This window comes from Ovis canadensis, chromosome 21 (genome assembly GCF_042477335.2).
Source record: "Ovis canadensis isolate MfBH-ARS-UI-01 breed Bighorn chromosome 21, ARS-UI_OviCan_v2, whole genome shotgun sequence".
In the NCBI taxonomy this organism is placed as follows: domain Eukaryota; kingdom Metazoa; phylum Chordata; class Mammalia; order Artiodactyla; family Bovidae; genus Ovis; species Ovis canadensis.
The window spans coordinates 37,921,558-37,936,491 of record NC_091265.1 but is presented as its reverse complement, the minus strand read 5'-3'; the positions used below and the strand labels follow the sequence as shown (position 1 = coordinate 37,936,491).

General features: G+C 36.2%; 1 protein-coding gene across 5 annotated transcripts in view; it reads left to right on the top strand.

The window, feature by feature from the left end:
• Positions 1–14,934, top strand: part of GAS2 (growth arrest specific 2) — a 141,106-nt gene that overhangs the window by 44,735 nt on the left and 81,437 nt on the right. For all 5 annotated transcript variants that reach the window (XM_069564979.1, XM_069564978.1, XM_069564980.1 and 2 more), the window contains exon 5: positions 11,546–11,609. In XM_069564979.1, coding sequence (XP_069421080.1) covers positions 11,546–11,609 — 64 coding nt within the window. The remainder of the gene's footprint in view (positions 1–11,545; positions 11,610–14,934) is intronic.

Sequence of the window (14,934 nt, the reverse complement as noted above, 5' to 3'; positions counted from 1 at the left end):
GTAAGCTGAGCATCCTTCAGAGAGAACAAGTATACAAATTACCTTCCTAGCACTGAGAATATTATTTGCCTTGAAGCCTCACAAAACAGAATTCCTTCCCCTGCTGGACCTAGGAAACTGATGCTATGGCAGCTAAAGTCTTGCTCATTTTATGTGCTTAAGGAAATTTGTATTTGTATAAAGAGTTAATGTGGTACGGAAAAGACTGTCATCAAATTTCTGAGAAGTCTCTCAGCAGAGAAGAGAGTAACATGAACTTAGACTAGGAGAACATTTTATACCTGAAAGAAAAAATAAACCAGAATAATTGCACAGTAGCCTACTCTATGCAACAGTGTGCCGAGTGAATGCCCGTTGTATGAATGGACTTTGAATGTTCTTACCATTTCCTCACATCAAAGTGAAAAAAAAAAAAAAGGCAAAAACCTTGGTGGAAGATATATATGGATATAGTTCTTTTTCAAGGCTTTGGTAATTTTACAAATTACCAAATTTCAGGTTTGTAGGTTTATGTGAGTAGAGGATTATAGGAAGGGAGTGAGGCAAAATTATTAGTGGGAAAAACCCATGAAAGAGCTATTAAATGTCTGTGGGTATACATACACACACATACACATAAACTTAAAAAAAATCAATTTGTTTTGTGTATTTAAAATACACTTAGTATTTTTGAAAATGGAAAAGACTCTGATGCTGGGAGGGATTGGGGGCAGGAGGAGAAGGGGACGACCGAGGATGAGATGGCTGGATGGCATCACTGACTCAATGGACATGAGTCTGAGTGAACTCCAGGAGATGGTGATGGACAGGGAGGCCTGGCGTGCTGCGATTCATGGGGTCGCAAAGAGTAGGACACAACTGAGCCACTGAACTGAACTGAACTGAAGTGTAAAAGAAGTACACTTTTCAGGTGTGCACAAATAACATCATTATTTAAAATCCTGGAGTCCTTCCACATTGCCACATGGGGAAACTGATTTATTGTTTGTTCTTTTGTTCATTGCACAGGTTTCCATTCAAGAAATAATTTTTCAGTGACTTCTGTAGGCCAAATGGACTACTAGAAACTGTCAATATAAATATGGTCTTGTCTCACTTTTCTTACTATCCATAAGTATTTTTTGTTACTTGAAAAAGTAAAACTTTCAGCTGGACTCCGAGAAGCTTGGATGACTTTTTAAAACCCCACTTGGGTAATAAATAGTACATTTTATCTTGAAACAATAAAGCATAATTCAGTTTATATGATAATGGTCCTCATACATAAATACACACTGTGTAGCATATAAAATTATGTCAAGAAGAGTTTTTAAATGGTCGAGTTCTTCACCCTATTTGACTTTATAAAAAAGAAAACCCATGGTAATTTGCATGCAATAACTGTTAAGTATTTTGTTAAAATACCTTTGATTCTGCTTATCTTCTATAGTATAGCTTTGCTTATACCTTACAATTAAAATGTATTTATATAGCCAAGAAAGTTTAATAAAACCAACTTTTCAAGGCTATAAAATTTTAAAATAATTTTGAATCCTCTCAGTACCAAACTAGATCAGATAATTCGGCTTTCTAGTTTGTTTCTTAATGAAAAGGTAAATTTGAAATCTCTGCTGCTTAGAATAGGACATGATGTATAATAGGTCCTGTGGAGACGGAAGAAAGGGGCCAATACGATAGTATCGACTTTAGGATTATTCAGAGAAAGGAAACAGCTGTGTCCATACATGTTCATGATAATCACAAGGAAGGACAATGAGAAATTCCATTTCCCCAAGTAGAACCCATTCTCCTTGGGTTTTTCTTATTATTCACTGTGGGTGAGGAAGTGATTGAGCCACGGCTGATGGCCTTGGAAGCTGCCCTTGCAGAACTGACTTTCTTGCAACGGTAACACTGTGTACTTTGCTTGATGTCTTTTCACACTTCACTTTTGAAAGGGAATTTAGGACAAGGGTTTCTTCTTTTTTCCCTACCTCAAGATTTCATTTCAGTAGCACACAAGATGAAGAGTAGCCTTTGTGTCCTAGTGTTTTGAACAGCAAATAAAATGAAAAGATGCCCTGATTAAGGGGAAAAAATCTGTTTGAATGAATGATAAAGTAGATCACTGTACTGAGTGTGTACCAAGAGGCTTCTGTCTTTAGCTGTTCAAAGGTCTTTGCCTGCATAAAGCTTTCTTATCTTTGTGGCAACTGATACGTTACCCTCTGTGGCAGTGCCTTTTTTTTTTTTTTTTTGGTATGATTATTTGTGAGAGGATCTTAATTCATGACTCACTCTGTCTGTTCTCTTTCCACGACAGCTAATGACAAGAAATCTCAGTGGGTGTGGAAAAATGCCAGGGATGAACTGGGGAGTATAGACAGCATCAGATTCCATATGCTTCTCATGCTTGTTGTTTTGATTCTTGGCAGATAACTCTCTAAGCCACATGCTGCAATCACATACAGAGCATAACCTGCCGTTTATCTTCTAAGACATTCTTGAGAGAGCACTTTTCCTCTGTCAAATGTCAGTTCTTAGATTATGAGTTAACTAATATCCCAGAATAGTATTTCAGAAATGAGTCAATAGCAAAGTGGATACATGTCATTAAAAAACTTCTTCATAAAAGACTTATAAAAGCCCAAAAGAGAGATAAAAATGTTTGATGCCTTAGTGATAAGTCAAATGCAAATAAAAATTATGAAAAATTAGTGATGATTAAGAATTGTATATTTAATGTTGAGTATAGAGGAAAGTCAACACTAAATATTCAATTCTTAATCCTCACTAATTTTTCATAGATTGAATTTGCATTTGACTTATTACTAAGGCATCAAACATAGAGGAAGGTGGGATCTTCTATATATTGCTGAAAAATAATTGGAAATTTTTTGCCTTTTTTTGTCTTCTTGGGCAATTTGACATTATGTATTAAAGACTTCAGAAGTGCTTATGTTCTTTTATCAAGTTGTTCTACTTCTGAAAGTTTATTTGAGGGAAGTAGAAATAGGTAATACAATGTCTATTGAAACATATTTTTATGAGTTAAAAAAATGAATGAACTGAAGATATTTGGTGGCAACTTAAACAAACTCTAGTCATTCATAGATACCAAGAAAAATAATATTCATAATATTTTGAGACTAATAATATGGGAAAATTATGATATAATATGAAATGAGGTCTCAGCATTTACATCTAATAAATAACAATAAAATGCTATATTCAGAATTTGAAAGTAAGACAAATAGTAATTAAACTGTAAGTAATATTTTCTTCTTCAATTCTCTATTAACACACTTTAGGCAATAAACAGGTATGGCATGTAGTCTGAAACATAAACAATTTTACTCATCTTAAGATAATTGCAATCTTAATTGCAATCAAATTGCATAGAGAATTATTTATTGACATCAGTGAATTTTCTATATCAGTGTTTTACAAGGGCTGTTGTACATTAGGACCAGAAATATATGACTTATTCTCAATTTAAAAAAAATTGTTAGGGGTCTTAAAATAGATGCTCTTGTATAATTTTTCTAAGATATTTTAAGTAGAAACTATTTCATTACACTAATGATATTCTTGCATGGAGGATTTGTTATTTGTAATTTACTTTAGCCCACTGATTAGAAATTGCTAAGTTAGCTTAATTTTTCGCCCAGAGCTGTTTATTTTTCTTTACTTGATGTACATTCTGGTTGAGCTGGAAAGTTGAGAAAAATAAAAGGATGCGGGAGGGAATATTTGAAAAATGTGCAAATTCTGCTTGTTGTAATTGTGTCAATATCACTATGTTATTGGATAATTATAGGATTTGGAGGCCAGTGACTATGCTTCATCTATTTCTCTGAGAAAGAATCTACTCAGCAAGAAAAGGGTTTGCTATCTGCTGTGCTAGCATGCAAATGTGTGTGATTTGTTTTCATTTTTATCTTCTGTATTGATGTTTGCTGTGTGGCACTGTCCTTTTTCGATGCATGACTCTGAAGAATAGTTTTATACAATTCTTTGTTCTATTGAACATTGGTCAAGCACTGAACTGCCTACAGTAGCGGGTTTGATCCCACTACACAAAAGTGAAAAGGATTGTGTGCGAGTTTTTAAACATTAACATTTTCCATTTTGTACCTACTGCATCAGAAAAAGAATTTATGCCTGCCTGCCAGTGTTTGATAAATCATCCCATGTGGTTGTTGTTGCTGTTGTCTGTACTGAGGACTGAAAGAATATTTCTATAGAAAGAAACCTACTTTTATTAATATTAATGTAGGATAACAATTTAAGGATACCAGATCAACTCTGAGTTATTTATATTCACATTGTTTCTTCCCAGGAACAATTTATTTTAGACTTTGGGTTTTGTAACACCTATCCTTATAAAGTACTTTATCAGCATCTCAATTCTGAATTTGAGCTCAGAAACTTTTTCCAAATTTAGCCATTTGCCCCTATGTCAGCACAAATGTAGTATGGTATCTGAGTGAGAAAACTAAATATCTCTCAGGAGTAATAGGTATATCAAGGATTTGATGGAGTCAGGGTTGAATCAGGAAAGTGACAGCCTTCTAGCTTTTCCAGAATCAAATTTTCATTGTGCAACATTCAATAATAATGGCTATATGTTCAGTAATGATAATCAAGCAGTGCATATGTGCTGCCATCTCTAATCTCCCAACAACCACTAATTTTATAAATGGAAATGCTAGTTTAGGACCAAAAGAACTAAATACCTTGCCCAGTATTATACTGCTTCTCAGTGACACAGCTAGGATTTAAATTCAGCATCATTTTCCCCTGAAGATCATGTCCCTCCTGTATTACAGAAAGTTACGTTTTATATGAGATAATTTCAGAAGTTCATATGATGATTTAAAGTAAAAGGAAAAATAAAGTATAAATGAAAGCAAAATTAGAAGAGACTCTTACTTGCTGCTCTGAGTGATAGTGACTTAACCCATTAATTTCACATCAAGTCTGGGTGTTGAGACAGAAAGGGGCACTCCTTGCTCTAGGACATTTTGGCAAAGGCAATTAACTACATTTTATTCTATACATCTTCCATTACTGATGAGATCATGAATGAATGCTCCCTTTTATGTGAATTATAGGGATGCTGTATCCTGTTTTCACTGTGAACAGTGATTCTGAGAAATCTGGATGCATAGACACTCAGCATTCATGAGTCCGTGGGGTTTATGCTTTGTTGCCTTTTCTTCTCTTTAGCCTCTCTCAGCTCAGTTTTTAAGGCACTTATGTTGTTAACTCTTCCTACATTTAAATGCAAAGATCTCTGTGGGTGAGTTACAGGGAGTGACATGACTTACAAGGGCCAGCCCTTCACTTTCTTGGCAGGCATCTATTCTACCTTATAGATCCTGGCAGAGGATAGATGCCATAATACCCATTAAGGGCTAATCCAATGCACAGATTATTTTCCCTCCATTCATCATCATCATCAGTGTCATCACTGTTATCCTAAACATTTCTAGAGCATGTTCCATGTATCAAATCACATTTAAATATTTTTAACCAGAATAGATATAGAATTATAACTGACATATATGGTAATAATCATAACATTGATTAGTGTAATGATTCTCAAACTTTACTGTACATATTCATCACCTGGAGAGCCTGTTTAAATTTAAATTTTCCTCAATAAGTCAGGGATGGGACCCAATAATTTGCATTTTTATCAAGCTCCCAGCTGATGCCAATGCTACTGGTCTGCAGATCATCACTTAAGTACAAAGGTGTAAAATTTGTTGAGTGCTTGCCATATACCAAATGTGCTTACCCATAAAATTACCTCATAAGAAAGAGTAAGCAGAAGTAAAGTTTTAGAGATGAGATTATGTAGCCTGGATTAGAACCCAATTCTTCTGATGTCTAGTTTACTGTGTCTTCTACTATGTCACTCTTTCTAAGTATGAGAACTTGTTTTCTTCTCTAGGACAGAGGGAAGCTATTAATTTACGATATTTTCACAATTTAATATTTACTCAAAAATATAATCTTTTCAAATTTCATCTTAAACATAAATCTGAAATATAGATTTTCTTCAAAACCAGCATGAATATTATTGCTTCTAATATATATTAAACCAATAGATAATGATATTTTCATGTTTTCATTTTCTGTCCATCTGTTAAAACTAAATACCTATATAGCTAAACTATACATTCATGGTTTAATGCATTTTATCCTTGCAGATTCTGTGACATTGAAACTCTACCCCTTGCTTTAGCGGAAGGTCTCATTTTCTATTCCTGGAGCCAGCAGCGTTCCATTTGACATTTGATGCCCATGAGATTTTTATAGAATCTAGGTTATAAGATTGAGTCTCTTGCCACATATTTTTGAATAGAGATTTATGTTACTTTTCCCAGAGGGGTTCTGCCTTATACATTTTTTCAAAATGGTTTTGATTATTTTAAAAGAAGCCTCCAGTGATAAAACCTTTTGCATAAAAATCACCAGTGACTAAGACCGCTTTTATTTGTTTTAAAGACAATTTATTCAGAGGAGCAAAGGCAATAGTGATCCTCTCTTCTCCTCATGAATGCATGGGTGCGTGCTAAGTCGCTTCAGTCATGTCCAGCTCTTTGCGACCTCATGGACTGTAGCCCACCAGGCTCCTTTATCCATGTGATTCTCCAGTCAAGAATACTGGAGTGGGTTCCCTCTAGAGTCAGTTTCCAGGGGAATTTTCCCAACCCAGGGATCGAACTCATGTCTCCTGAGCCTCCTGCATTGCAGGCAGATTCTTTACTGCTGAGCCACCAGGGAAGAACCCTTCTACTCAGAGCTCAAAGCAAAAGGCCATATTATTGATGTGGCAATAGAATGAAAACAATATTTCTTACCATAAGCCTCAGTATAGCTAGAAATTTGCTTATATTTTTGAAAAGACAAATCAATAAACTATCAGAAATGAGTAGTACATGTGACAACATAAAGTCTGTAGTTCAAATGCAATATACTAAAAGTTTTCTTTCTAATCATCCAGATAAAGACATGCATCCATATATATATAATATATATAATCAGCTTAGGTAATTTATTGAAAATGGGCTTATCTAAATTATTTTATTCCTAGAAATGGGGGAAAATTGGTGGTAAGATGTTTAGTGTTTCAAAAAATGATATATTCTAATAAAATTGTTACTTAAGTTTTATACCCAGCAAAAATCCATAATAATAATAGGATATATGCTTTATGTCTGTCTATATATGCCAGCCAAGTTGACCTACTTAAATTTAGATTTGATTAAACTTAGAATTAGCTATTTATGATACAATATGACAAAATATTCAAAATATACTCATTATAATACCTTTTAAATTATACAACTTAAATTATCAAAAGTGGGTTTTTTTTTTCTTTTTTAAATTCTGAGGTTTCTTCTACTGCTCAGTAAGCTGGCTTTCACATAATAGGTGCACAGAAAAAATGCTTATAGGAAAAATGTTATTAGTTATTAACATTAATATTAACTAAGCCAAATAAAGATAATCTTTAAGCTAATAATATACAACAAAAAGTAATAATAATGAAGAAGGAAAACTAACTTTGGGAAGTCTTTCCTATCTGCCAAGCACTGGCTAAGAATAACAATGAGTAACATTTTGTTTAACTCACACAAAAATATTGCAAGATACATACCATTTTTTTCCCTCAGAAAACTGACATTTTATGATCTCCCCAAATTAGGAACTAGTAAATTTTAGAGCTCACATGCAGAACCAGATTTCTGTGGCTCGAATCCCATGGCCACTATACCCTTTCCATCTGTTAATTTTAGTTTAGAGTACAAAAACCAAACACAATCACTTCTTCGGTATAATGTAGGACAGGAGACCTGGGTTCGATCCCTGGGTTGACAAGATCCCCTGGAGAAGGGAATGGCAACCCACTCCAATATTCTTGCCTGGAGAATCCCATGGACAGGGGAGCCTGGCAGGCTACACCCCATAGGGTTGCAAAGAATCTGACATGACTGAAGTGCCTGAGCACGGCACATTGCACAGATAATACTTAAAGACTCTTGAATTTAATTTTATAGAATAAGGGAAGAGTGTTTGCTTTTATAATTGAATCACGTTAACATAATGTAAATTCTTGCATTTTCTAAAAATGCTAAGTAAGATTTTAGCCTTTATTCAGCTTAACTGTCACAACCACTATTATAACCACAGGATATGGTCATGATCCATGATGGTTATCAGCCTTGATATTTTGGGACATAGTGTTTACTGAGTAACTAATTACTCTGTTCTTGTTATTGTGCTAGGTTATCCCCTCTGCAGATTTAACTCATTCACTGCTTACTATTTATCAAACATGATATTAATATTTGTGGCCATTATGAACCTGGCATGATAAGACAATATCATGGGTATGTTTTGAAGCAACTGCTTTATTAAAGATAACATTTCCAAGAAAACTGGGAAGTAAAACATCATCTATTATCATTTTCCTAAGATATGGTGCTGAGTGAGACATTTGTTCTAAGTTTTATAAGCTGGTTATATTAAGGATATAAAAAGGAGAATCATGCAGTTACTTTTCAGTTTTCCAAATTGATCTTCTAATGAGTCCATGGTAGAACTGATATTTGAGTGTTGGCATGCAAAAGCCATTTTAAAGGGATAGCTGGATATGCAATAGCAATGCATGCTACATACCACATTGTCATATTACCCACATGATTTTTTTCTTCAGAATTAATTTTATTTTCCATAGAATATATCTCTGTTTATTTCCAATGCTTATAGAGTCCTCCAAACAAGCACAGTAATTTGGTTAAAGAATCATGATAGTTGGGTCAGGTGTTGCTTTATGTGATTGGTATTGACTGCTCATGGGCACAGTTTGGTCCATTCACTAATAATTTTCATATTTTGTCACTGTTTCCATCACAAAATCCACGAGATTATATCCAAGTCTCCTGAAGCTTTAACTACTTGCTTCACACAGTTCTCACTGAAGATGAGCGTGTTAGCAGGGCCTTAAACATCTTCCTCTCCTCAACTTTCATGTACTCCCTTTTCTGATTTGTTATTTTGTACCACTGACAGGGTGGCGGTGGCGGTGGTTTAGTCACTAAGTCATGTATGACTCTTGCGACCCCATGGACTGTAGCCTGCCGGGGTCCTCTATTCATGGGATTCTCCAGGCAAGAGTACTGGAGTGGGTTGTCATTTCCTTCTCCAGGGAATCTTCCTGACCCAGGAATCGAACCCAAGTCTTCTGCATTGCAGGCAGATTCTTTACCAACTGAGCTACAAGGGAAGCCCATGGACAGGATAAAAAGTCCAAATCAGAAGAAACTGATGAACTAGACAGGAAGATTGATTTTCATTTATTTGCTTTTGTTTTGTGATGTTTGTTATTGTCCTCTGTTTGCAATTGATTTCCATGTGGTATTATAGTCCATATGTTTCATTGCACTGAAGTTGATTTAATATATCAAAAGTTGTGTCATTTAGCCAGAATCATCTAATGGTGCACTTGAAATTAGAGGTACTAAATATCTTTTTTTTAAGCCCCTTAGTTAAAAGTAATATTAGATTTCCCCAACCTGGGTTTTATGACAATTCACCAAGTGTTAGCTGAAGCTCAAATTTATATTATCAAGAATGGAATTATTCTGTAATTCAGATTTCCCGTAATCAGTTCTTTTTAATGAGTATTGCCGATGATATTAGAACTTATTTTAAAAGCTTTAAAGATTATATTTTATAGCAAGATAATAATTTTTGCTTGTTTAAAGCCCAGTAAAATCATATACTTTCACAATCTAAGTAAATGTATTTTTCTATTCACCACACAGCCCCAACAAATTCCATTCTGGTGTCAGTGGCAAATATTGCCATTGCCATAGCCTGTGGAGAGAAGAAATTAGATATTTAAGTTGGGGGGGGCACGGATAGAAATAATGCTGGGAAATTAAATTATGATAAAATTCTGTATTTAAGAATTGAAGCAGGGCTTCCCTGGTGGCTCAATGGTGAAGAATCCACCTGCCAGTGCAGGAGACCTGGGTTTGATCCCTGATCTGGGAAGATCCCACGTGCTGTGAAGCAACTAAGCCTGTGTGCCAAAGCTACTGAGCCTGTGCTCTAGATCTCAGGAGCCACAACTACCGGGTCCAAAGGCCACAGCTACTGAAGTCTGTGCACTTGCTTAAAGCCCATGCTTTGCAACAAGAGCAGCCACTGCAATGAGAAGCCCATGCACGGCAACTGAAGAGTAGCCGCCACTTGCCACAGCTAGAGGAAAGCCTGCCCAGCAATGAAGACCCAGCACTGCCAAAAATAAATAAAAGAATTGAAATAATATTGCTATTTATACTGAAGTTTGTCAGTAAGCTACTATCTTCTTTTATCAGTATATTGGGACCCAATGGACTGTAGCCCATCAGGCTCTTCTGCCCACGGAATTCTCCAGGCAGGAATACTGGAGTGGGTAGCTATTCCCTTCTCCAGGGGATCTTCCTGACCCAGAGATTGAACCTGGTTCTCCTGCATTGCAGGCAGACTCTTTACCATCCAAGCCACCAGGGAAGGCTCCCCCCAACCCACAGAAAAAGATGAAGCAATATTGCTATTTTTCCTAAAGTTTATCAATAAACTCATATTTTCTTTTATCAGGATGTTGTGTCTATGTAAAGAGCATTCTCAATACAATCTTTTGCCCCTAATATCTATTGTCTTTATTAGGTACTGTATATAATAACATTAAAATTTTTTCCTAGTATTAGTTTAAAAAGAAAAAAAAAAAAGTATGAGCAGCACATACTCCTCTGGTAGCTTCAGCAAATGCAAGTATGACTTGTTAACATTACTGAATGTGTCCAAAGAAACTGGTAAAGTAAATTTATTAAGTAATCAGATTATATTAGAAAACAAATATTATTTCAAAGAACCATCTTCTGATTTGCTCGTTTTATGGCCAAAACTGACTGATGGTATATATTTGTACATATTCACAAAATTCAGTCAGTTGAAAGTGTTTCCTTTTAAAATATAATCCAAACAGGAGAAGATATCAAGATTCAGAGAGCTCACCTTACATTATTGTTTGGAGGATAACAAAGGGCTGTGATATGTAATTTTTAATCCTTATTCATTGCATTATTTCTGCTAAAATCACTGGTGAAGATAGAGTTAGGAGTTTTAAACAATCTTTGCTTCATAGTCTTCTGTTTGCTGTTTTTAAGTATTCATCAACTATTTATATCAGAATTATAACTACATGTGTTTTCAATATTTACATACAAATATTGACTAGTTGAAGAAAATATTTTCAGAGTGAGATTCTTGAGGCTCATGATTTTTGGTAGGGAAGCTGGGCAAAGAGTTTTGAAAACTGCTTTAGGACTTCAGTAGGTCTAAGTATACTGTGGGACAGGATGGTTTCTGTGAATATCAGAATGAGAACTAGCTCACTTACTGGGACCCTGAGGGATGGGGGGGATCAAGCATGTTCCCCATTGAGCTGCTGTCCAATCCCTTCTATTGTAAAAGTGTCCACCTTCATCTTGTTTTTCAGTCCTCCACAAGCAACCCAGAGAAGTGTGTCTCTGTTTGCTAGAGCTTGGCCGGATTGCAGCCAGGTAGGTCAGACTACTGCTGCTATGTAAGATGTGGACCATCTCAGTATCCAAGCCACTCAGAAGCTTGCTGGTTTTTCATTGCTGATATTTAACTTAGGTGTTGAGGAGCAACTTCTTCAAAGATGATCAGTATGAACATCTCGAGAACAACTATTCAAACCAAAAATGGACTACCAATATTCACATCGTGACCTTATTGTCCAACTCATTATGTCTAAACATTTTCTAAATATCTTTTAAATGAATATGTTTTCCCTGCAACTCTTTCTTGGGAGATTGGAGAGGATATTGTATGTGAAGTCGTATGTGAGAATTACGCTTCCCTTAGTGGAAAGTTGATTGCCATTATTTTCTCTGTCTCCCAATTCCTTCACTGCTCTCTTCCTGTTTAGTCTTTAATAATTGTCAGACTCCTCTTTTCTTCCTTTTTCCTCACTTTCCCCATTTAGCAGCTGATCCCTCAGTTCTTTTTAGTTTCTACTCCTGAGTAGATGAATAGGTTTACAGTTATCTCCATATTTTGATTGGAAAAAGGCATAGAATATAATTCTGCATATATAGAGACATCTTTGGAATATTCTTCTAGAAAAGAAAAACCGAAAGTACTTGTACAAATCATAACCATAGCTAAATAATCAGGGAAAGGGACTTTATTAGCCCAGCTGTCTTGATTTGGTTTCCTTTCATCAAAAAAGGCTTCTGTCAGTTTTACAGAGCCCAAAGAATTATAAAAGAAGATATTTGAATAAATCTTGATGCAAGATAAAAGTTCAGAATTAATTAGGTGATGTTTTCTCATCCAGTCCAGGATATACTTGTAGTGTTGAGATAAGATGAATTAATAAGATAAAGTAAGAGCTTGCTCTCTGTGTTAATTCTCAAAGGGAAAGCTATACAGAAAATCACGGAAAATAAAATACAAGGTGTGTGTACATCAGGAAATTACAGCAATGGGCAGAAAACTTGCTGTCAATGAATAGCCCTTTTTTTTTTTTTTTGATCCAACAGATCAATTGTAATCAGAAGTAATCCCACGTTCTTTAAAACATCATAGTCAACACAATCTTAACAAATTGTTCATAAGGTATGGATTTTACTTTGCCATAGTAATTGGATGAGAGAAAGATTATTTTTATTTAAAAGCAATTATATTAAATAGAAATGAGGCTCCACTCAACAAGAAGTAAAAAAATCAATTTGAGATACTTAGGGATGCCCCTGTTCCCTGCTGTAAGTTTCCCAGCTTTGTTCTGTAACAGCCTCTGGAGAGGGTCCTCTAGTCTTCTATCCGCTCAAGCCTCTACTACTCAGGCTTAGTTCATAGTGTCTGACAGTCCTTAGGACCCCACTCTCCTTCCGCCACTATCTTGGGTTCTGGAGCAAGAACCCAAGAGAGGGAGCAAGACAAAGGTACCTGTTGCTTCTAAGACTCTGCTAAACTACTCCTCCACCATGCTTAATCCTGATGGCCTGTGGGACAAACAGCTTTGAGTGAGAGGGCTCAGCCTTGAGTCTTTGGGTTCAGCAGATATCCCTGAGAAAGGTGATTTTACAAAATAGAAGTAGAGTCACAGATGTAGAAACACTTATAGTTACCAGGGAATAAAGTGGGAGGGATAAATTGGGATATTGGGACTGACATATATACTCTACTATATATAAAATTGTTATCTAATAAGATGGAGAAGGCACTGGCACCCCACTCCAGTACTCTTGCCTGGAAAATCCCATGGACGGAGGAGCCTGGTAGGCTGCAGTCCATGGGGTCGCTGAGGGTCGGACATGACTGAGAAAGTTCACTTTCACTTTTCACTTTCCCGCATCGGAGAAGGAAATGGCAACCCACTCCAGTGTTCTTGCCTGGAGAATCGCAGGGATGGCAGAATCTGGTGGGCTGCCGTCTATGGGGTCGCACAGAGTTGGACACGACTGAAGCGACTTAGCAGCAGCAGCAGCAACTAATAAGAAGCTACTGTATAGCACAGGGAACTGTACTCAGTACTCTGTAATGGCCTATATGGGAAAAAATCCAAAAAGAATGGAATTTCACATATATATACAAAACTGACTCACTTTTCTGCATGCCTGAAACTAATGCAACATTGTAAATCAACTATATTCCAATAACAAGTTCAAAAACTATAAGAGGGAGGAAGACACACAAAGTAGAATCTCAGTAAATGAGCTGCTAGTCCTGAAATGCTCAAATAAAACAGAGGTTATCTAGAGTTCCTGTGTATTAGATTAGGCAGAAAACTTTTTTGTGTACTTGTTTATTTTAATAATATCATCAGAATATTCTGAAATGGCATATTCCATTTTGTTACTTTGATAATCTAAATATGTGGGTCAAATAGGCATGACTCTGAAAGTTGTTATGGGGTAAAGCAAATAGCCGAGAACTAGCTTACAAATAGCTGAGAAAAGAAGAGAGGCTAAAGGCAAAGGAGAAAAGGAAAGATATACCCATTTGAATGCAGAGTTCCAAAGAATAGCAAGGAGAGGTAAGAAAGCCTTCCTCAGTGATCAATGCAAAGAAATAGAGGGAAATAATAGAACGGAAAGACTAGAGATCTCTTCAAGAAAGTTAGAGATACCAAGGGAACATTTCATGCAAAGATGGGCATGAAGCAGAAGATATTAAGAAGAGGTGGCAAGAATACACAGACGAACTATACAACAAAGATATTCATGACCCAGATAACCACAATGGTGTGGTCACTCACTTAGAGCCAGACATCCTGCAGTGTGAAGTCAAGTGAGTCTTAGGAAGCATCACTACAAACAAAGCTAGTGGAGGTAATGGAATTCCAGTTGAGCTATTTCAAATCCTGAAAGATGATGCTGTGAAAGAGCTGCACTCAATGTGCCAGCACATTTGGAAAACTCAGCAGTGGCCACAGGACTGAAAAGGTCCGTTTTCATTCTAATCCCAAAGAAAGGCAATGCCAAAGAATGTTCAAAGTACCACACAGTTGTACTCATCTCATGCTAGCAAAGTAATGCCCAAGATTCTTCAAGTCAGGCTTCAACAGTATGTGAACTGTGAACTTCCAGATGTTCAAGCTGGTTTTAGAAAAGGCAGAGGAACCAGAGATCAAATTGCCAACATCCGTTGGATCATTGCAAAAGCAAGAGAATTCCAGTAAAACAGTTACTTCTGCTTTATTGACTACACCAAAGCCTTTGACTGTGCAGATCACAGCAAACTTTGGAAAATTCTTCAAGAGATGGGACTCCCAGACCACCTTACCTGCCTCCTGAGAAATCTGTATGCAGGTAGAACCAGATATGGAACAACAGGTAGAACCAGATATGGAACAAC